We start from the raw sequence: 16,252 nt of genomic DNA, 5'->3' as shown, positions 1-16,252 counted from the left end.
CTGAGGTAAGGGGAGTACATAAACCCGATAAAACGGATAGTTTAACAGTCTAAAAATGTACAATTTACAATTGAGATATAAAGTGACCTTGAGTGGTTTTAAATATATGTGGATATATGTATCAGTGCTTTTTCATATTTTTGTGTTCCAGGTGCTTCATCTTTGTTTTTTCTTAAAGGTCCAGCAGTTGGGAAACATTGTGCATTTCTATTTGTACTCTATCCTTTGGTTATATTTCCCCCTATTTTCTCCCCCCCATCTTTTTTCTCTTCTGCCTGTCCTTCCTTAGACATCGTCATAGTATACCACATAACGTAATAACTGAAATAACACAAATAGAAATGAATGAATAAACAGATAAAAGAAATATATGAACAAGAGGAGCCTATAGAGATTTATACAGCTGATCTTGGAAAAACACAATGTGTTTGGCACAACAGTGCATTCAGATCATAAATCTTAATTGCAAAAGCTGCTAGATAGGACAGGATTAAAAACACAAACGAAATTTACCAGGTCATTCCATATAATACAGTGTTAGAAACTAGTTTTGATACAGGACGAACACCTTGAAGATAACCCTTATATCAAATTGTGTATAAAGGGAAGGCCCTTTTTTTGGCGTAACTTGATGTAATCAGCCACCTACAGATAAGGATAACAATGTGCTTTAACTTTGTAATCCTCAACGCTTGTAAAATCAAGTTAAAACTGAAGGTTATCTTCCAATAAAAAATTCAGCAAGGCTTTTTAGCTGTCACTGAGAAAGTATGGTGCCAAAAACAAATCAGGTTAGTCTCAGAAAGAGAATTGTTGATGCTCAGAAAGCAGGGGATGGACATACAAAGTTATCACAAGGTTTCCAAGTGTAAAGAACCGGAGGGAGAAGTATCAACAAGAAACTCAAAGAGAGCCACACATTACAGAAGAAGCCTGGCAGAGGTAGGGAGAAGAAAATTTCAAAGACTCTGGAAACTAGTCAGAAAAAAATGTCAAATAACCCCATAACATCTGCTAAGACATGAGTGAATGATGGGAACTGTAGTCTCAAAGAACACAATCGCTAAAACTCTGCACAGGAATGGACTATGAGGTTATAGACAGAAGAACATGAAGGACAGCCAGGAGAAAGATTATGAGAGATGAAAAGTATACAGCTGTTTGGATACGGAAAATGAATGGAGAGGCTTATCGCCCTAAGAAGACAGTCTTCACAGTGAAGCACGGTGGTAGAAGTATTATGGTGTGTCCAGATCATAAAGCAGAGCTCGCAGGAGGCATTCGCCCATCTGGTCTTTAAATTTCTTTTGGACTTCTTGTTCTTTAGATTATAAATCCAAGTGAAACTTTTGCATTTTGTTTGGGACCATTTATCAGATATACAGAGGCTCACTTGTGGTTTAGGATTCTGCCTTCAGTATCTTGCATCAGCATCCTCTCTCTACCACAGCATGTAAGATGATTTGTGAGATTCCACATCTCGGATTAGAATTCAAGGTTAACAGTTCTCACGAGTCTTAGTTTCACAAGTTATAACTAAAAACGTTGTCCTGTTGTGTGTGCAAAGCATCATGGAAAGTGTAGTTATAGTACTATAACAGTCATAGTGGTATACATTTTTCCTCGTATTCAATGACGCATGACTATAAAGTTTTAAGCTATTGCCAAATAGGGTATTTAGCTTAACTTAAGCTTAGAATATGTCCATAAAATCATAAAATTTAAGAAGCAATATTGTGAAGGCTTATCTGGTACACAATTATCTGATTTAAAAATAAATAAATGAATAAATAAATAAACCCAGGAGATGAATTTAATGTCAACAGCTGCTGTTCTCAGGAGTATAAGCTTTTAAATCGTAAATACTGAGATTTTAAGTGAAATATGAGCTGTAATGGGAGCGAAACATTATAAGGAAAGGTCATATTTCTTATAATATTATTATTTTGTATTAAAAATATTAAAATAAACATCGAGCTACGCTTAGAACACGAGCAGCAAACGGACGACGGTGTTTATTTTAGAGAAAAATAATAATAAAGAGAAAGCCGCTAAAGAGCTGTCTGGGAAAACGAGAGGACTTTTCCTGTCTTCCAACATAAAAGTTTAAAGCCCTGCGCGCTCTGCCTCCTTCCGTTGCGCATTTCCGTTGTCGTGACGTCACTTCTGGATGTAAATATGCGGCTTGGTGCGGCGCTGGGAAACACAACCACTGGAAAGATGTAAACCAAGTAACCGGCGAAAACCAGGTTCAGCGAAGACACTAAACCTTCCCTCCAGGGAAACCGTACCTCTGGTCCAATAAACGGAACTACATCAACAGGTAGCTCGTCGGCTCGCTATCTCCGAAGTCAGCGGAGCGCCTGCATCTAGCAGCCATCTTTTGTGAGAGAATGTACGGGGCGACGCGGCGGGCCTGCTCGGGCTCTGGTCGGGACCGGAGCTTGCTGATGCTGACCACCGCGCTCCTTCTCTCGGTTATCGGGCTGCTGTCCGGCTTGCCTGGCTTCACCGAGGCCAAGGAGTGCGATAAGTCGTGTATGAACGGCCAGTGTAACACCGCCACTGGCGAATGTGTATGTTTCCCCGGCTGGGTTGGGGACCAATGCCAGCACTGCGGAGGGCGATTCAGGTATAGTAAAACACACTGGCAGATTATAGCCTACTGTTAGCAGTGACATAAGCTGAATGTGGAGTCTACGTCTGCCTTGTTTTGCGCCAAATGTTTGCTAATTCAGACCTGACAGTCCTTGTCTGGAGATGGCGAGCAGCCCACACTCGAGGCGTTCAAGTACCGGTCTGCTACTGCCTCTGCCCCAGCTACAAGCGAAGCGGTTCCCCCCAAAGGCCACAGTCCTCCTGGTTTAAATGCAGCATGTGTTTGCTGAATGGTTCAAGTGTGTGGGTTGGACGGCTATGCCTGTGTGAATGTGGTATTTAACATTTGACCAACATTGAGCTTCAGAGCTTTTTAATCCGAATTAGTGTCACATCTTGCCACTCATTCACGCAGATCGGGAGTATTCTGGCCAAACCAAAGTCACATCATCAGCCTGTTTTCGTACACACCATTTCTGGGCTAAGATCACCTACCAGAAAGGACAGAACCATGAGGAGTAGCCGGGCTGCATGTAGAAAATCTGACAGCACAGACAAACGTGTCATCTATTTTTATGTATTATCTGCCCACCAAAACCATTTTGACTTGTAACCACAGTGCACTCTCTGCTAGCCTCTATTTTTTTTTTCCAATCTAACAGAGTAATTTATCTCTAACTGAACTAGACTGCTGTTCTGTTGGTAGTGTCCCACGTTTTCAGGCCAGTAGGTGAGACGCTTTGCATTCTTCAGCTTCACGGGACTCTTTGAAAAGCTGCCTGCATGGTGTTTGGCCCACTGAAACGTTCAGATAACTGATATTGTGTGCTGATGCCAGGACAGCAGCAGCTCAGGGTCAAAGTATAGAGGGTGGGTGCACACTGAAAGCACTTTGTGTTTTTACAGCTGAGCTGCCCAGGTTAGTGCTGTTGGCGAAACTCATGCAAACATCTGAGAGGTGGGAGGAAGGTACCACTTGACAAACCCATTAACGCATCATCTCTCGCTCGCCCCCCACTCCCCCCCTCATATCTGCCCACATCCGTGTTGGCTTTCTTTAACTCCGATTTAAACCATGAGTGCCACTAGTTTGTGTGCGAGTGTGTGAATGCCAAAGCTGTAAATTTGCGAAAGTTGTAAACTGGCAATTATTACCGCTTTGCCCGTCCTCCGTTCCCATTTTACTGTCACTTTGCATTACTGGAGTTTGTCCTCTGATCTGGAAATTATCCTGCAGCATGAGCTTGATGACAGCTTCACTCGGAATCAGTCACGACTATATTATTGATCACTTTCCATAGGATCACGCCCTTCTGCTCATCCTTCAACTATGACATTTAGCAAGCACAGAATAAGAAAAACAAATTATTATCCCCAAATTATTTTTTCCTTGACAGAGCTCAAATGTGACCTCTTGAAGTAATTTTACACTTCTGCTTTCTTTATTTTCGCTGTTAAGCAAGGCGATCATGTTCTGATGTGCAAGCGTGTCTGTGCAGCTAAGAACGTGTGAGCCGGGTCCACCCTGTAGGCAGCTGATTTTCTTCTCTTTTTTCGTAAAGGGAGTCCAGAGCATTTTCTACTCACTTTTATTTAATACTGTGTCATGCTGCCTCTGCTTGTGATCAGTCTTGCCAGGTCATAAAGCAGAGCCAGCGGGAGGCCTGCTGTGTTATGCGTGCTCAGAAGTCGGTCATGATGAAGGGAAGGGAAACTGGAACAATTTCCACATTAGTGCAGCCGATTGGTGAGCACATCTGAGCAGGTGAAATGGAGGCTGAATGGCTGGTGAGCTTCTAATGTTTCAGTACACTGGGCTTAAGTGGTCTCTGGGTGAAATGGCTCATCTTGGCTGTGAATAAAAACTGTGATTCTGTTGCACTTGAGTATCAGCCTCGACAGTCTATCAGTGTGGGAAATCATCGCTGACCACCAGCTGCATTCTGGGTACCCGGCTCTAAGAACGCTGGGTTTGAATGGAGTTAAACTCTGTTTATTAATATTAATGATTTTTTTTTCTCATTAGTTAGTAATGTGTAATAGAGAAGAGGCTAAAGTCAATGGAATTTGCTTATTTTGTCCTAAACAGCTGACAAACCCAATGGTTGGCTTTTATGTAGATCTTTATTTGTACACCGCGCTGTTTTAATGTAGGGTGGTGGTTGACTGGCATGCATTAAAAGTATAAGACATACTCTTTCAGTCGCCCTTGATCAAAATACCAAAGCTTTGGCTTCTTTTTCAGGACTGCTTTAATACAACCCAGGGGGTCAACTGCTAGGATGAACCTCCCTATGGGGCTCATTAAAGTTAATCTGTTTTTTTCTAAGGCTGCTACGTTTGTCTTTTCCAGCTTCTTTTAAAAGCTTCATCCTGGCATGTAAGTGACCATAGCTAAAACTCTGCTGATAAGTGGAAAAAAACAGAGATCTCTCTTTTCTTCACAGTGCTGCCAGACTGGTTGTGGTGCTGCTTGTCTGACCGTGAACTTCGCTAATAGCAGAACAGGGCACTCTTTTACAGTGTAATGTTCAGCGGTCAGCACTCCTGTGTCAGTGGGTCCAGCATTAAAAGCGATACTGAAGCCACATCACCCTAGGCTAATCATCTTGAAGTGGAACGGTAAACGTACTGCTGCTGTGATTCCAGATTTGCTTGGAATCGGCACTGTGTTACTTTGTTAACGCGGTCAAAGGGCTGATAGTTTTTCACGGAGAGCCTGTGGTCTGAGCCCGTGTTTAGCATACAGACAATGCTACCATACAAGGCTCGGTGAATGCTGGTAAAAGCAGCTTTCTGTGGCAGGGCTGCGCCAAAATGGAGTCCCTATTCTAGCTATGAGGGCCAAAAATCAACATGAAGAAGGGGGTCGTTGTTGTTGTTGTTTTGATATACACTACTGCGCAAAAGCCTTGAAGCACCCGTCATTTCTTTCGTTTAGAGTGGTCTTAACATTGGGTCTCCAGGCTTTCTGGGTTTTTCTTTGCACATCCTTTTCACTCATTTTCAGTCCAGTCCTTGTTCATGGACATTTTCAGGGGATTTTTTATTTTTGGAGCCACTTAATGGTGACTTATGAATCATCCAAGTATTAAAAAACCACCCAAAACAAGGGACGCACCACTGTTGTCTGCACATGACGGAAAACTTGATTTGTATCTTTAGGTGCTTTGTTACTAGCAGCCTTCTGGGAAAAAAACACAAAATTAATTCAAATTTCATTACATAAATCTCTGAAAAATCCCAAAGATAACAGTTTGATAGAAACGGAATATTATTTTTGCACAGAGCTTTGAATGTTCTTCAAGAAGCCTTGAAGGACTATTGAAGAACTTGAGACTACTCATTTCCCATTTTCCTAGTTATAATTTAACTTTGTTTTCCATGGACATTTAATTCTGTTATTCCCCTGTTTTGGGTCAGGGAAACTTTAGTAATAATCCTACTGCATCACCAGTTTATGTACATTTTGTTAACCTTTGGTAGTGTTGACTTCAAAGTTTCAGGCAGCCACCTTCTTCCACATGCGTTTTAAATTTCTATCTGAGTTTAGGGCTTTGTGATAGCCACTAACAAAGGACAGGTTCCTTATTTAATTCTTCATATCTGAAATTAAAACATTAAATTACAAATGCTTGCTGTCTTTAAAACACAATAAAATCTATTGTTCAACTATTCTACTGTACGCCCCTGGGTGTGCGAGGTCCACAGAGGATTAAAGCAAATGGATAATTAAAAAAAAGTCTTTTTAAAAATCTGTTAATAGAAGAGTTTTTATCTTTAGCTTGAGACTTTATCACAAACATTTAACTTCTTATTTTTAATAATTTCTTCTCTGGCAATTCACTTCTTACGTGTGGACATCTGCTTATGTTCCTCCTTTGCAAACAGGAGGGACCTGTCAGTTTTTGATAACTGATAGTGAATTAATTTTTCTTTAAAAGTCTTTGGGAAGGTTTTGTTACCCCTACAAGTGTTGATGCTGATAAACCTAATGTTTATTTGTAAGTATCTTATTAATATTTATCAGAATTTTATATTTCAAACACATTAAAAGCTTTTTTCCGCTCAAATTAAATTTCTCCCTAAGTGTTTGTTTTTTCTTGGAGTCCTCTACGTTTGTGTTTTGTAGTGGGCTCATCTCCCACAGCAAGCAGCCCACAGCTTGATAGCACCTTCACCATGCTGGGTTGGTGTTCTCTTTTCTTCTCCAACCATTATGAACGCCGTTATGACCAAACAGTCTAAGTAGTTTCATCAGACGAGCAATAAAAAAAATAATTGTAAGATCTTTGTTTGCATGAAAGGTCATGATACAGGACTTGTTTAATTCTGAACACAGATACCTGTCCACCTGACTTACCGGTATCTGGAATCTTGATAAGGTGCCTTTAAAAATCGTTCTCAGAGACAGATTCGCCTCCTTTCTGAGTACTGTAATGGCTGCAGATTTCTACTTTTATGCTGTTGTTTGCACACCTGGGACCTTCAGTCACTGTAAATTGCTTCTAGGGTTTTTTTCCTCTAGTACATTTTGCTAATTGTATGATTTCATTTAATAGATGAAAGCAAATAGTTGACAGGAAATGAGTGGAGCAAGAGATTCGGAAGATCAGTTCATTAACTGCTGTAGCTGATGGATGGATGGATGGATGTTCTTCCTCTCCTGCCTGACTGGAGCTGTTAAACTAGGATGCAGGCTCACTGTGTTAGAGAAGCTTTAAAAAGCTTTAAAAGCTAATAAAGTGACAGTTATAACTGTAACTGTAAGTTGTAGCTACAATTCTTGCTTGTCATATTAACGACTGTAGCCATGAGGCTGATCTCTATCACATAGTGTCTACAAAAGGCTGCTTCATGCCTGTTGGTTCGAAGACTCTTAGAGTCACACGAATGCGCTTTTTATTAGCATAACATAAAAATGTTGCTGAGATAATTATTTATTTATTTTTCCATAGAATGGGGATTCACAGCCAGTTTTCTTACGCAGCAGGATGGGGTGGTGCATAAAGAGTCTGAGAGTCTGATGCCTGTTCATGTTCTGGCACCGGCTTGAGTACCAGTTTTGGTTTCAATTAATGTGGAACCCACACCAATCAACAGAGTGTCTGAATTGCCTGCTTATTTTTTAATAGTTTTCTGTAAAGAGTGCATATTGAATCCTAAGTGCTCTCATAGTGCCACCCCCCCCTCAGGGTTTGGGAGTTCTTGCTTATTTCTCAACCTGAAAGTGGCTGCTGGAAATGCTTTAATGTAATTTGGGTGAACTGATAGCAGAGTAGTTGGGGAATATATTACGTAGGCTCGGATGCTTGCTTGCTTTCCCCACATTCCTCACGTCTTACTCTACTACACGTATCTAATAAAAGTAAAATGAGAGCAATATTAGTGACTGTGCTATGATTTAGTTTCCTGACCTCCTGCTGTAGTCCTTTGGTTTTTCACTCGTTCTCACGCTAAGCTTTCTCATCAAATAATGACAGTAATGGAACTGCTGAAATGACAGATTAATAGTCGATTGTGTGTTAAAGAGCCCCTTTGAAGTTTTCTTAATAAATGTTTGCAACTGCTTTGTAATAAATGAAACCTTTTTTCTATTTTCCTTTTTTTTCTCCAATTGCTTTTCTCTTCAATTGTATGAGTTGCCATGATCTAAACTGCCCAGTGTGTCCTTTTATGTGTTAGTGACTGAATGAATTTTAAAATTTACATCTATTAGGATTTTGTTTCAAAGAAACAGCAACTTTAAAAAGACTCCCTTCCATTAATGCACTGCTGATGTATGTGTGTATCTTAGTGTTAGCTGTTGGTCATTTTAGTTTCACAGTTCAGTCTCTTGTGTAGCTTAAATATTAGTCGATTAGCCCCTCTTTACAAAAGCCACCTCTCCTCCAGTTAACTAATGGCCACACTGCTGTGCTACTGATTTTTGTTTCCTTTAAATGTCGTGGTAAATTTCTTCCCGATGACATTCAAAGTCATATCAAATTTTTAAATCATGACCACCTTTGTGTAATGACATAATCCAATGAAAATGTGACATCGCCCTTCTAATATTCTGTAATCGATTTAAAATCTCATACAGGCCGCTTTCTTCTCTCCCCACAGAGTCTGGAGGGAAAACCTTTTTGCCTCTGTAGCATTTACACTCTGTCTGAGCATGCCTCTCCAGGCTGTACCACTGAAACACGACTGTTGTCGCCTTTGAATAAGCAGTTGTTTGCTTTGCTGTCAAGCTGCACCACTTTGCCTTTTGCAGACCACTTGGCTCAGCTGCACGAATACCATTTGTATTAGAATAGACTCTGTGAAATGAAGCATTTAATCTAATATCAATTTTTGCCACTAGCAGAAAGCACAGACACCAAGAGACTTTATCTTAAAATCAGGGTGTATTTTGTCTTAAAGTAAAGATAAGGTGTTGTTATTTCTAATATAACTGGATGCTATAATGTGGCCAAGGGCTAAAAGAACCTCAATACTGTTTTTATACTTTTAAACCCCTTTACAGTATAAAAATACCATTTGAAAATATATTTTTTTATTGCAATTTACCAGGTCCTTTTGTATAGTATAAGCTTTAACAAAAACAAGGAATTTATAGTGAAACAACTACCAGTTCAGTTCAGTGTTTTGCTCCCAGGTATGCTTTAGGTACACAGTGGTGTCCTAAATTACCCTTCCCATGTCCCAACATAATACAAACTCAGAGGTCGCAGCTGATAAGCTGTAAATGTGTAACCTAATTCCTGGTATGTCGCTTTTACAGAAGCATCTAATGGGATACAAAATATATGAAAATGTTACATCACAGCCAACAAATCAGTATTTATTAGTTTATTCACCAAATAATTTGACTCTGAAGCTCTTTTAAACAATATTTAAATTTAGAATTTTGTCTCTTTGTTAGCATATTTGGTTGCTAGCTGAATAGCCGGTGATCCTATTTAGAGAGAAGTTTTCCTAATTAATCAGAGATTATGAATATTTGTCACGATTATTCATTAAGTTTATGACAAAATGTAAATGTAACACATCTTCAGATCTATATAAATCTTTGTAAGACAAAATGACTGAGAGGAGCACTGCTTGCACTTTTGGATTATCCTAAATTTTGCAGACAAATAATAATAATATAAGGTTTTTCACTCGACTGAACCTACATGATGAATGTGACTAAAACTCGTAGCAAAGTTCATGCATCAGTTAGACTCCTATTTAGTGTCTTTTCAGCCTTTCAGATATGTTACTTGTGTTGCTTTGAGGTGCAGACGCACAGCTCTCTTTGAATATGATTTCTTCTTGGTTAACTTGCACTAAATCTTGCACTAAAATTTCCAAACAACAGTAATGATCTGCTTCAAGGGGCAAGCTCTTTGCCTTCTACTGTGCCACACATTTGCATTTGTTGTATACTTGTCCAGAAACTTTGCTGTGCAGTGTGGAAACGGCTGTGATTGGCCCATGCATGCATGTGGCTGGGCAGTGATTTAGAGTGCATTTGATTTGCTTTGTGTTTTAAAACAGCAAAAGCATGCTCGATCATGCTCATTTAATTATTAGAAGCCAAAATGGTGATCAGGCCTAAAATCCAATTAATTGTGCAGCTTAATCCTAATATATGTGTTGACCCTCAGTTCCTGTTAGAATTAGTTTCAAGTTGGTCGCTCATTTAGAGGCATAACACAAAGCCAGTCCTATCACTCGGTCACTGAAGTGTCACCCTTCACTTCCTCTAATGTTGTTCGACTGTAAGATTGATGAGTTTCCCTTTGGTTGCAGATTTGTTCCTGTTGTTGTTTTTTTTAAGATATTGTTTGCCTTGTAAGTTGGATAATTGTGTTGTAGCAGCAGTACAGTATGTTAACTGCACATGCATCAGTGTGTTGAGTTCATGACCTTCTAGAGCTTCTCCCCCTGTGAGAGTGATGTTTGTCTGCTAGCTGCGAAAGCTGAAAGTCCCTGTTGGCCTGGCTTTATTATCGCTGATCTGTAATTACAGACATGGTGTACAGGTTTGCAAACCACAGAGACCCGGTCTCTGTTCTGTTGCTGTTTCTGTTAAAAACTTTCATCCACAAGTTGCAGCGACAGCACAAAGAGCATTGTTGTCATATAGTGTCATGCATTTGGCCTGTTAACCGCCCTTAACAACACCCTTAGCCTTGGACCATGAGCCTCCAATTCACACAGCTGGGACTATAGGCCTGCACCTCAGCAGTAATTGGAGCAGGCTTAAGTCTTCAGTAACAAGGACGTGCAGCACTTCTTGTTGCCTAGCTACAAACAAACCTGAGTTGTGCAATACGGAATCTCCCCAAAAGCTCTCAATATAGAGATGATTGTAAAACAAAAACAAAAAAACGTGACGCTGTGAAAGGAGAACATCCTGTTTTTTGGTTTGTTTTGTTTTTTTTAAGTGAAAGGATATAAATACTTCTATTTTCCATTTTAAAAAAAAGACATGAAATTAAAAAAATCACTCATATTATAAGATACAAGTTCAGACCTGTAGCAAAATGTCAAACTTGCTCAGCTGTATCGATTGATGAATTTTGCTAAAAGCGTTTTTTAAAATGTTCCACTTGTGCTGCAGACATCTTTACATCGCTTCTTTAACTGCATGCGGGAGCAGTGTGTTCGCTGCAGCTTCCTCAGCAGACGTCAGTGTGAAATGTTGCTGAGAGACTGTTTTGGAACAAGAGAGCGACTGGGTGTGTTGGCAGACTCCTCGCACCTTGAGACCTACATCAGTAATGATACAATGTCTGTATGCATCTAAGTGTCCCTTGCGTAATTCACCTCCCGACCGGTGCTGTGTCATGAGGCTGCAATTGAATTGGCAATAACAGGCCGTATCCCATACTGTACCATTAGTGCTTGTGCATCCCCGTCATGGTGTTGGCCTCAGACAATAATTTGCTGCGAGCTTTAATCATTCTCAGCCTCTTTGCTGTCCTATTTGTTGCTTGCTCAACCACGGTGCTGCTTGAACTAACGTGAAGAAGTCAGTGTTTATCTGCACACTCTCTGCTTACTGGCTCTTTTCTAACCTCTTGTTTCATGTAGTCATTTCTAATGACTGCAAAGTTTCAATTAGCAATGCATTTGAAGACGTATATCTTAAAAAATAAGAAAAAAAAATGCATCAGTTACATGCATCATTTTCCTTTCCTTTCCGTTGCTCATACCGAGGCTGCTTGTAATTGCTCGTTAAAGTGATACAGAGCCTTTTTTAGCTTCTTTAAAATTCCCATCCACAAACAGTTTACTTTGGAGAGCATTGTATCTTCACTTGCAGTGAAGACCTTCCACGCCAGTGATATATTAGTATGTGTTAGTATGTGAGTGAGCGAGTATTTATCTGTGCTGCTGTAAGTGTGTCGTGCATGCATGAAACGGACCGACATATGGGATCGATGTTGCAAGCCTTATTTACACATTAGTACTGCACTTTTTAAATTGTATATCTACATATGGTACTTTTCCCATACAAACTTGAACCCCAAGTTGAGAACAAGGCAGCAAAAGTTGTGTAAAAATGCTACAAAACGGAAAGGTTATTTGCAACTAGATAAAGGAGAGCTGCTAGAGGGATTGAGTCTTTAAAAAGAAAGATGTAAAGAATAATGTTTTCTCTTGCAAAGAATTTGGATTTTGGAGACAAAGCTGGATAATGCGTGATCTTCAGCACTGCTCAGTTCTGTAGTGGGAATCGCTAAAGAACACTACATAAAGCGGTTATCTGTGAACTATTACCAGGCCCATCCTGAGTCTGTGATGTTAAAAGTCCACCAGAAAAATGTAATGTAGTGCAAAATGTTCACAGCAAATTCCAAACATGCTAAAGTTATGATTCATAACAATACAAAAACATCAATCCTCACATTTTAAAAGCCGGAAATTGAAGCAATTGTTTGATAAGCAATTTTCTTTTCAATTGAAGTTTTCCACGAAGTCTTTCAGCGGCAGATTTTCCTAAGTAATTCAATTCCAGGACAAACATATAGCTATTCTAGGAGTTCCGTGAGGCTGTACATGGGCGCAGCCGTGCTTTCAGCTAAATGTCAGCTACTAAAAAGTTACATGTTCACCAGTAACCTTGGACCTCTCTCTCTTTTTCCTGTTCCTTTCAGACTGACGGGGCCCTCTGGTTATCTGACTGACGGCCCAGGAAACTACAAATACAAGACCAAGTGCACCTGGCTCATTGAGGGACAGTAAGTACAGTGAAAGACAACGCCATGGGAAAGCAAGTTCTTCTTCAGAGGCGCCGAATTAATTAGCACAAGACACATTTGTGCCATGTCCTAAATAGCACTAGCAATAGGAGTACTTTTTCAATTGACGTTGAACAGCTTTGAATACATTATATCATCCTGGACTGAAAAAACAAACAAAAACAACATTGGGAAAACTGGCACAATCCTATTGATCATCGGCTTTTGCCATTAGGGGAAAACAGTGGGAAGGACCCCTAAAAACGTTGAGACTGATGGGATTAGGATTGTGAAAACTGAGGCTGCAACTCAATATTGCAGGCAGTATTTATAATGATTGGTTTGTGCACAGTATACATTGGAGACTCCTGCTGTGCTCCAGCTCTGGTAATGTGGATGAAAATGAATGGCAAAGCAAGTGTAAGAAATCCAATACGCCTCCTTTCTCTATCGTTTTAGTCAGCATATCCACGCCACCGACTATCGATTTAAAGCGACGATTTTGGATTTTTTAATTTATTTTTTGGCTTCAAGCTTATCCAAACTATAAACCCGCCGCTTGCATTTACATTCCAGGCAGATAGCCAGCACGCTCGTTCGGGGGAAGGTGGGGCTAACTAAGAGCGAACACGTAAGGCTCAGGAGATCGCGCTTCTGCTCGCCGCACACATCTTACATGGTTTTGAACTTCTAACCTTCGTTTTCCCGGATGGCTTCTCTAATCACCATGTCACCCTGGCGTCCAGTGTTTCATTACATACTGATGGCTCATTTTATATGCCATCTTGAGACTTCAGCCCATCTTCAACAAGAGGTTAATGTAGTGACATATGCGCTATATGCGTCACACTGACAAGAATATTCTTGAAGAGGTTTTATGAGCTTCAGATATGCTCTCACTTTGAACTTTCAAAAGCTCCCTCTGCAGCTAAGTATATCGAATCCATTTCTAGTGGCTTGAAGTGACTTTATCTCCTGAAAGCCAATGAAATAACTACTAAAATGTGGCTTTGCTCAATGCCTTGCTCAAAGGGGTCCCAGTGCTTCCTACTAAAATAAGGGCTTACATTAGATTAACAATTTACCAGTCACAAGTCCTCTGTACTCGAACCCCAGGGGCTGCTGCCATTCCCCAGTTTGTCTGCTAGGGGATTAAGGAGGAGCCATCGCTTCACTCTAATAAATATAATTATAAAGAGAAAAATGTGACTATTCATAACACATCCTGTATGTCTTAGTTTCTCATCGTAGATGCACTGAATGGGTCTTTGTGTTCTTCCCTCCTCTTTTGAATGATTTCATTTAGTGATGTTTTCCCAAATTTAGAGCAGAGGTTTTTTTTTTTTAAAGAATCTCATGAATGTCTTCAATCAAAAACAGATTAAGACAGCTTGTTTTTTCCTGTTTTGCTGAACACTGCCCGTGCATAAAAACACCCGGCCGCATATACTTGGTTTATTCACTGTCTCTGTAGCACACATTGTGCAACAGCAAAACTTGTCTACCATATCATTCGCTTGATGTAATCGTGTTTTGCTGGCAGACTGAATAACTAGGATGCACGCCGCTGTACGGTTTTTACACTTGATACGGAAAACATGGCCGATTTGTGCAGAACACTGCGATGTGATTCAAATATAAAGGCGTAGCTGGTGGTTGGCCAGTAAAAATGCTGCTGTAGGTGGTAACTGTTTCTACCATATCACCCAGTTAATTATCCACCTTTTATTGTCCTGAAAGTATCATTCAATTTTGGAGTCAATGTGGGTGTAGCCTTTTGCAGTCCACAAGTTCAGCTGTTTGAAGAGTGCAAAGCTAAATGTGACCCAATCAACAAGGATATATTGTTTTTATTGCACATATTAAAACTATGTAAAAAACAAAACAAAGCAAAAACCCTACTGTAGGTCCCATCTAATAAAAAAATTACACGTTTCCTGGAGAAACTGTTTGTTTCCAAACACAATTAAGTGCAATGGACTGGAAACGTTGGGGCACTGCTGGTCAAATGTTCTCTTAGTGTGAAAACCAGAGACAGAACATGATTTCCAGAGGGCTTAAAATTAAAGACGGCGCATTTCGTTAATTGTAAGCAAGATTGATTCTTTATTTCTGTCTTTTACAGTTTTGAATAACAGTGTGCAAAGTTCCCAAAGCGCTACTTCTTTAGTACTTGGAGCCACTTTTCCAAGTATCTGAGCTTGCAGAGACTTTCTGTAGCCAGAAGAGTCACACGATTCTTGTTTAGTTAATTTTTGTCTGGTGGCCTTGAATGCACTTCTCTTTTGTTGTCTGGAAACTCATTTGTTGTTGGGTTTTTTGTTTTTTTTTAATGACATGTAATTCAGGACACTGTGAGAGGCGTGCCAAAACCTTCAGCTTGTGCTTGTTAAGTTGTCCATTCCGGGTTTTTGATGCATTTAAGATTATAATGCTGCTGTTACCCTGTTTTTTATCTTTAGCGATTTTACATTTGGTGTGTTGATGCTGTGATTTTTAGAGGCTAGCCTCAACACAAACCCATAGTTATCTTGCAATGGGATCACAGCACTGAGAAATGCTGCATGCTTCCGTAAACATAACGCAGATAGAAAGCTCTTTAACTGGACACGCCACAGGCCTCGTTAGCGCCAGCGTTTGTATGTGTGCCATTCTGTCTGTCTGTAAACACGATAGCGTAGAGTTTTGGATGAATTCTGAGAAAACTTTGTAGGCGTGTAGAGTGAGCTCATGTTACCAATCTATTCAAATACGGCTGACATCCACCAAGGTCAAATTATTAATTTATTGGTCAAAAATTGACCAAAATCCAGGTCCCCACAGGTCTGAAGGCATTTTTGAGACTCAAAATGTGGTTTTAGTGTCAGGGTTACAATTGGGTTAGGGTTAGTGTTAGTGGCTAGGGAAAGGATTATGTCAATTAGATGTCCCCACAAGATATGAATACCCGACGTGTGTGTGTGTGTGTGTGTGTGTGTGTGTGTGTGTGTGTCATGTTTGACCTCTTCTCGACTTCTTCAAGGTCAAAGTGAAAATAATGGAATGTAGAACTCTTTAAAACCATGTTTTGTATTGACACCATATAGGCATATAGGGGCCGATATATGGGAATTAAATATCCTGTTACTTTGGACCTCTGACGTCTTCTACAAGGTCAAATCAGGTCAAACTTCTTATCTTCAAAACTGCTTAAATGCTGCTGCCTTTGTTTATATTGGCAAGATTTAGGAAGTGATACTGATATATGGGGATTATAAATATAACATTACAGTTTGGATCCAAATATCACCTCAAAATGGGTTCTGTCTTTAAAGAAAGTATTTTTAAGACAAAGAGAATGAGCTGCCTCGTTAGTTAGAACTATACTGTGGAATAATATTATATAATGGGCTGAAATAATTCATGCCCAGTTATCTACAGATCAATACCTCGTA

General features: G+C 39.9%; 1 protein-coding gene across 3 annotated transcripts in view; it reads left to right on the top strand.

Annotated features, from left to right (window-relative positions):
• Positions 1 to 2,148: 2,148 nt before the first annotated feature.
• atrn (attractin) overlaps positions 2,149 to 16,252 on the top strand; it is a 126,729-nt gene continuing 112,625 nt past the window's right edge. For all 3 annotated transcript variants that reach the window (XM_031742051.2, XM_031742052.2, XM_031742054.2), the window contains exons 1-2: positions 2,149 to 2,632; positions 12,735 to 12,818. In XM_031742051.2, the coding sequence (XP_031597911.2) occupies positions 2,394 to 2,632; positions 12,735 to 12,818 (323 nt within the window). In that variant the 5' untranslated portion in view covers positions 2,149 to 2,393. The remainder of the gene's footprint in view (positions 2,633 to 12,734; positions 12,819 to 16,252) is intronic.

This window comes from Oreochromis aureus, linkage group 19 (assembly GCF_013358895.1).
Source record: "Oreochromis aureus strain Israel breed Guangdong linkage group 19, ZZ_aureus, whole genome shotgun sequence".
Classification (NCBI taxonomy): domain Eukaryota; kingdom Metazoa; phylum Chordata; class Actinopteri; order Cichliformes; family Cichlidae; genus Oreochromis; species Oreochromis aureus.
Note: the sequence above shows the minus strand (reverse complement) of the source record. Positions and strands in the feature narration are given on the sequence as shown.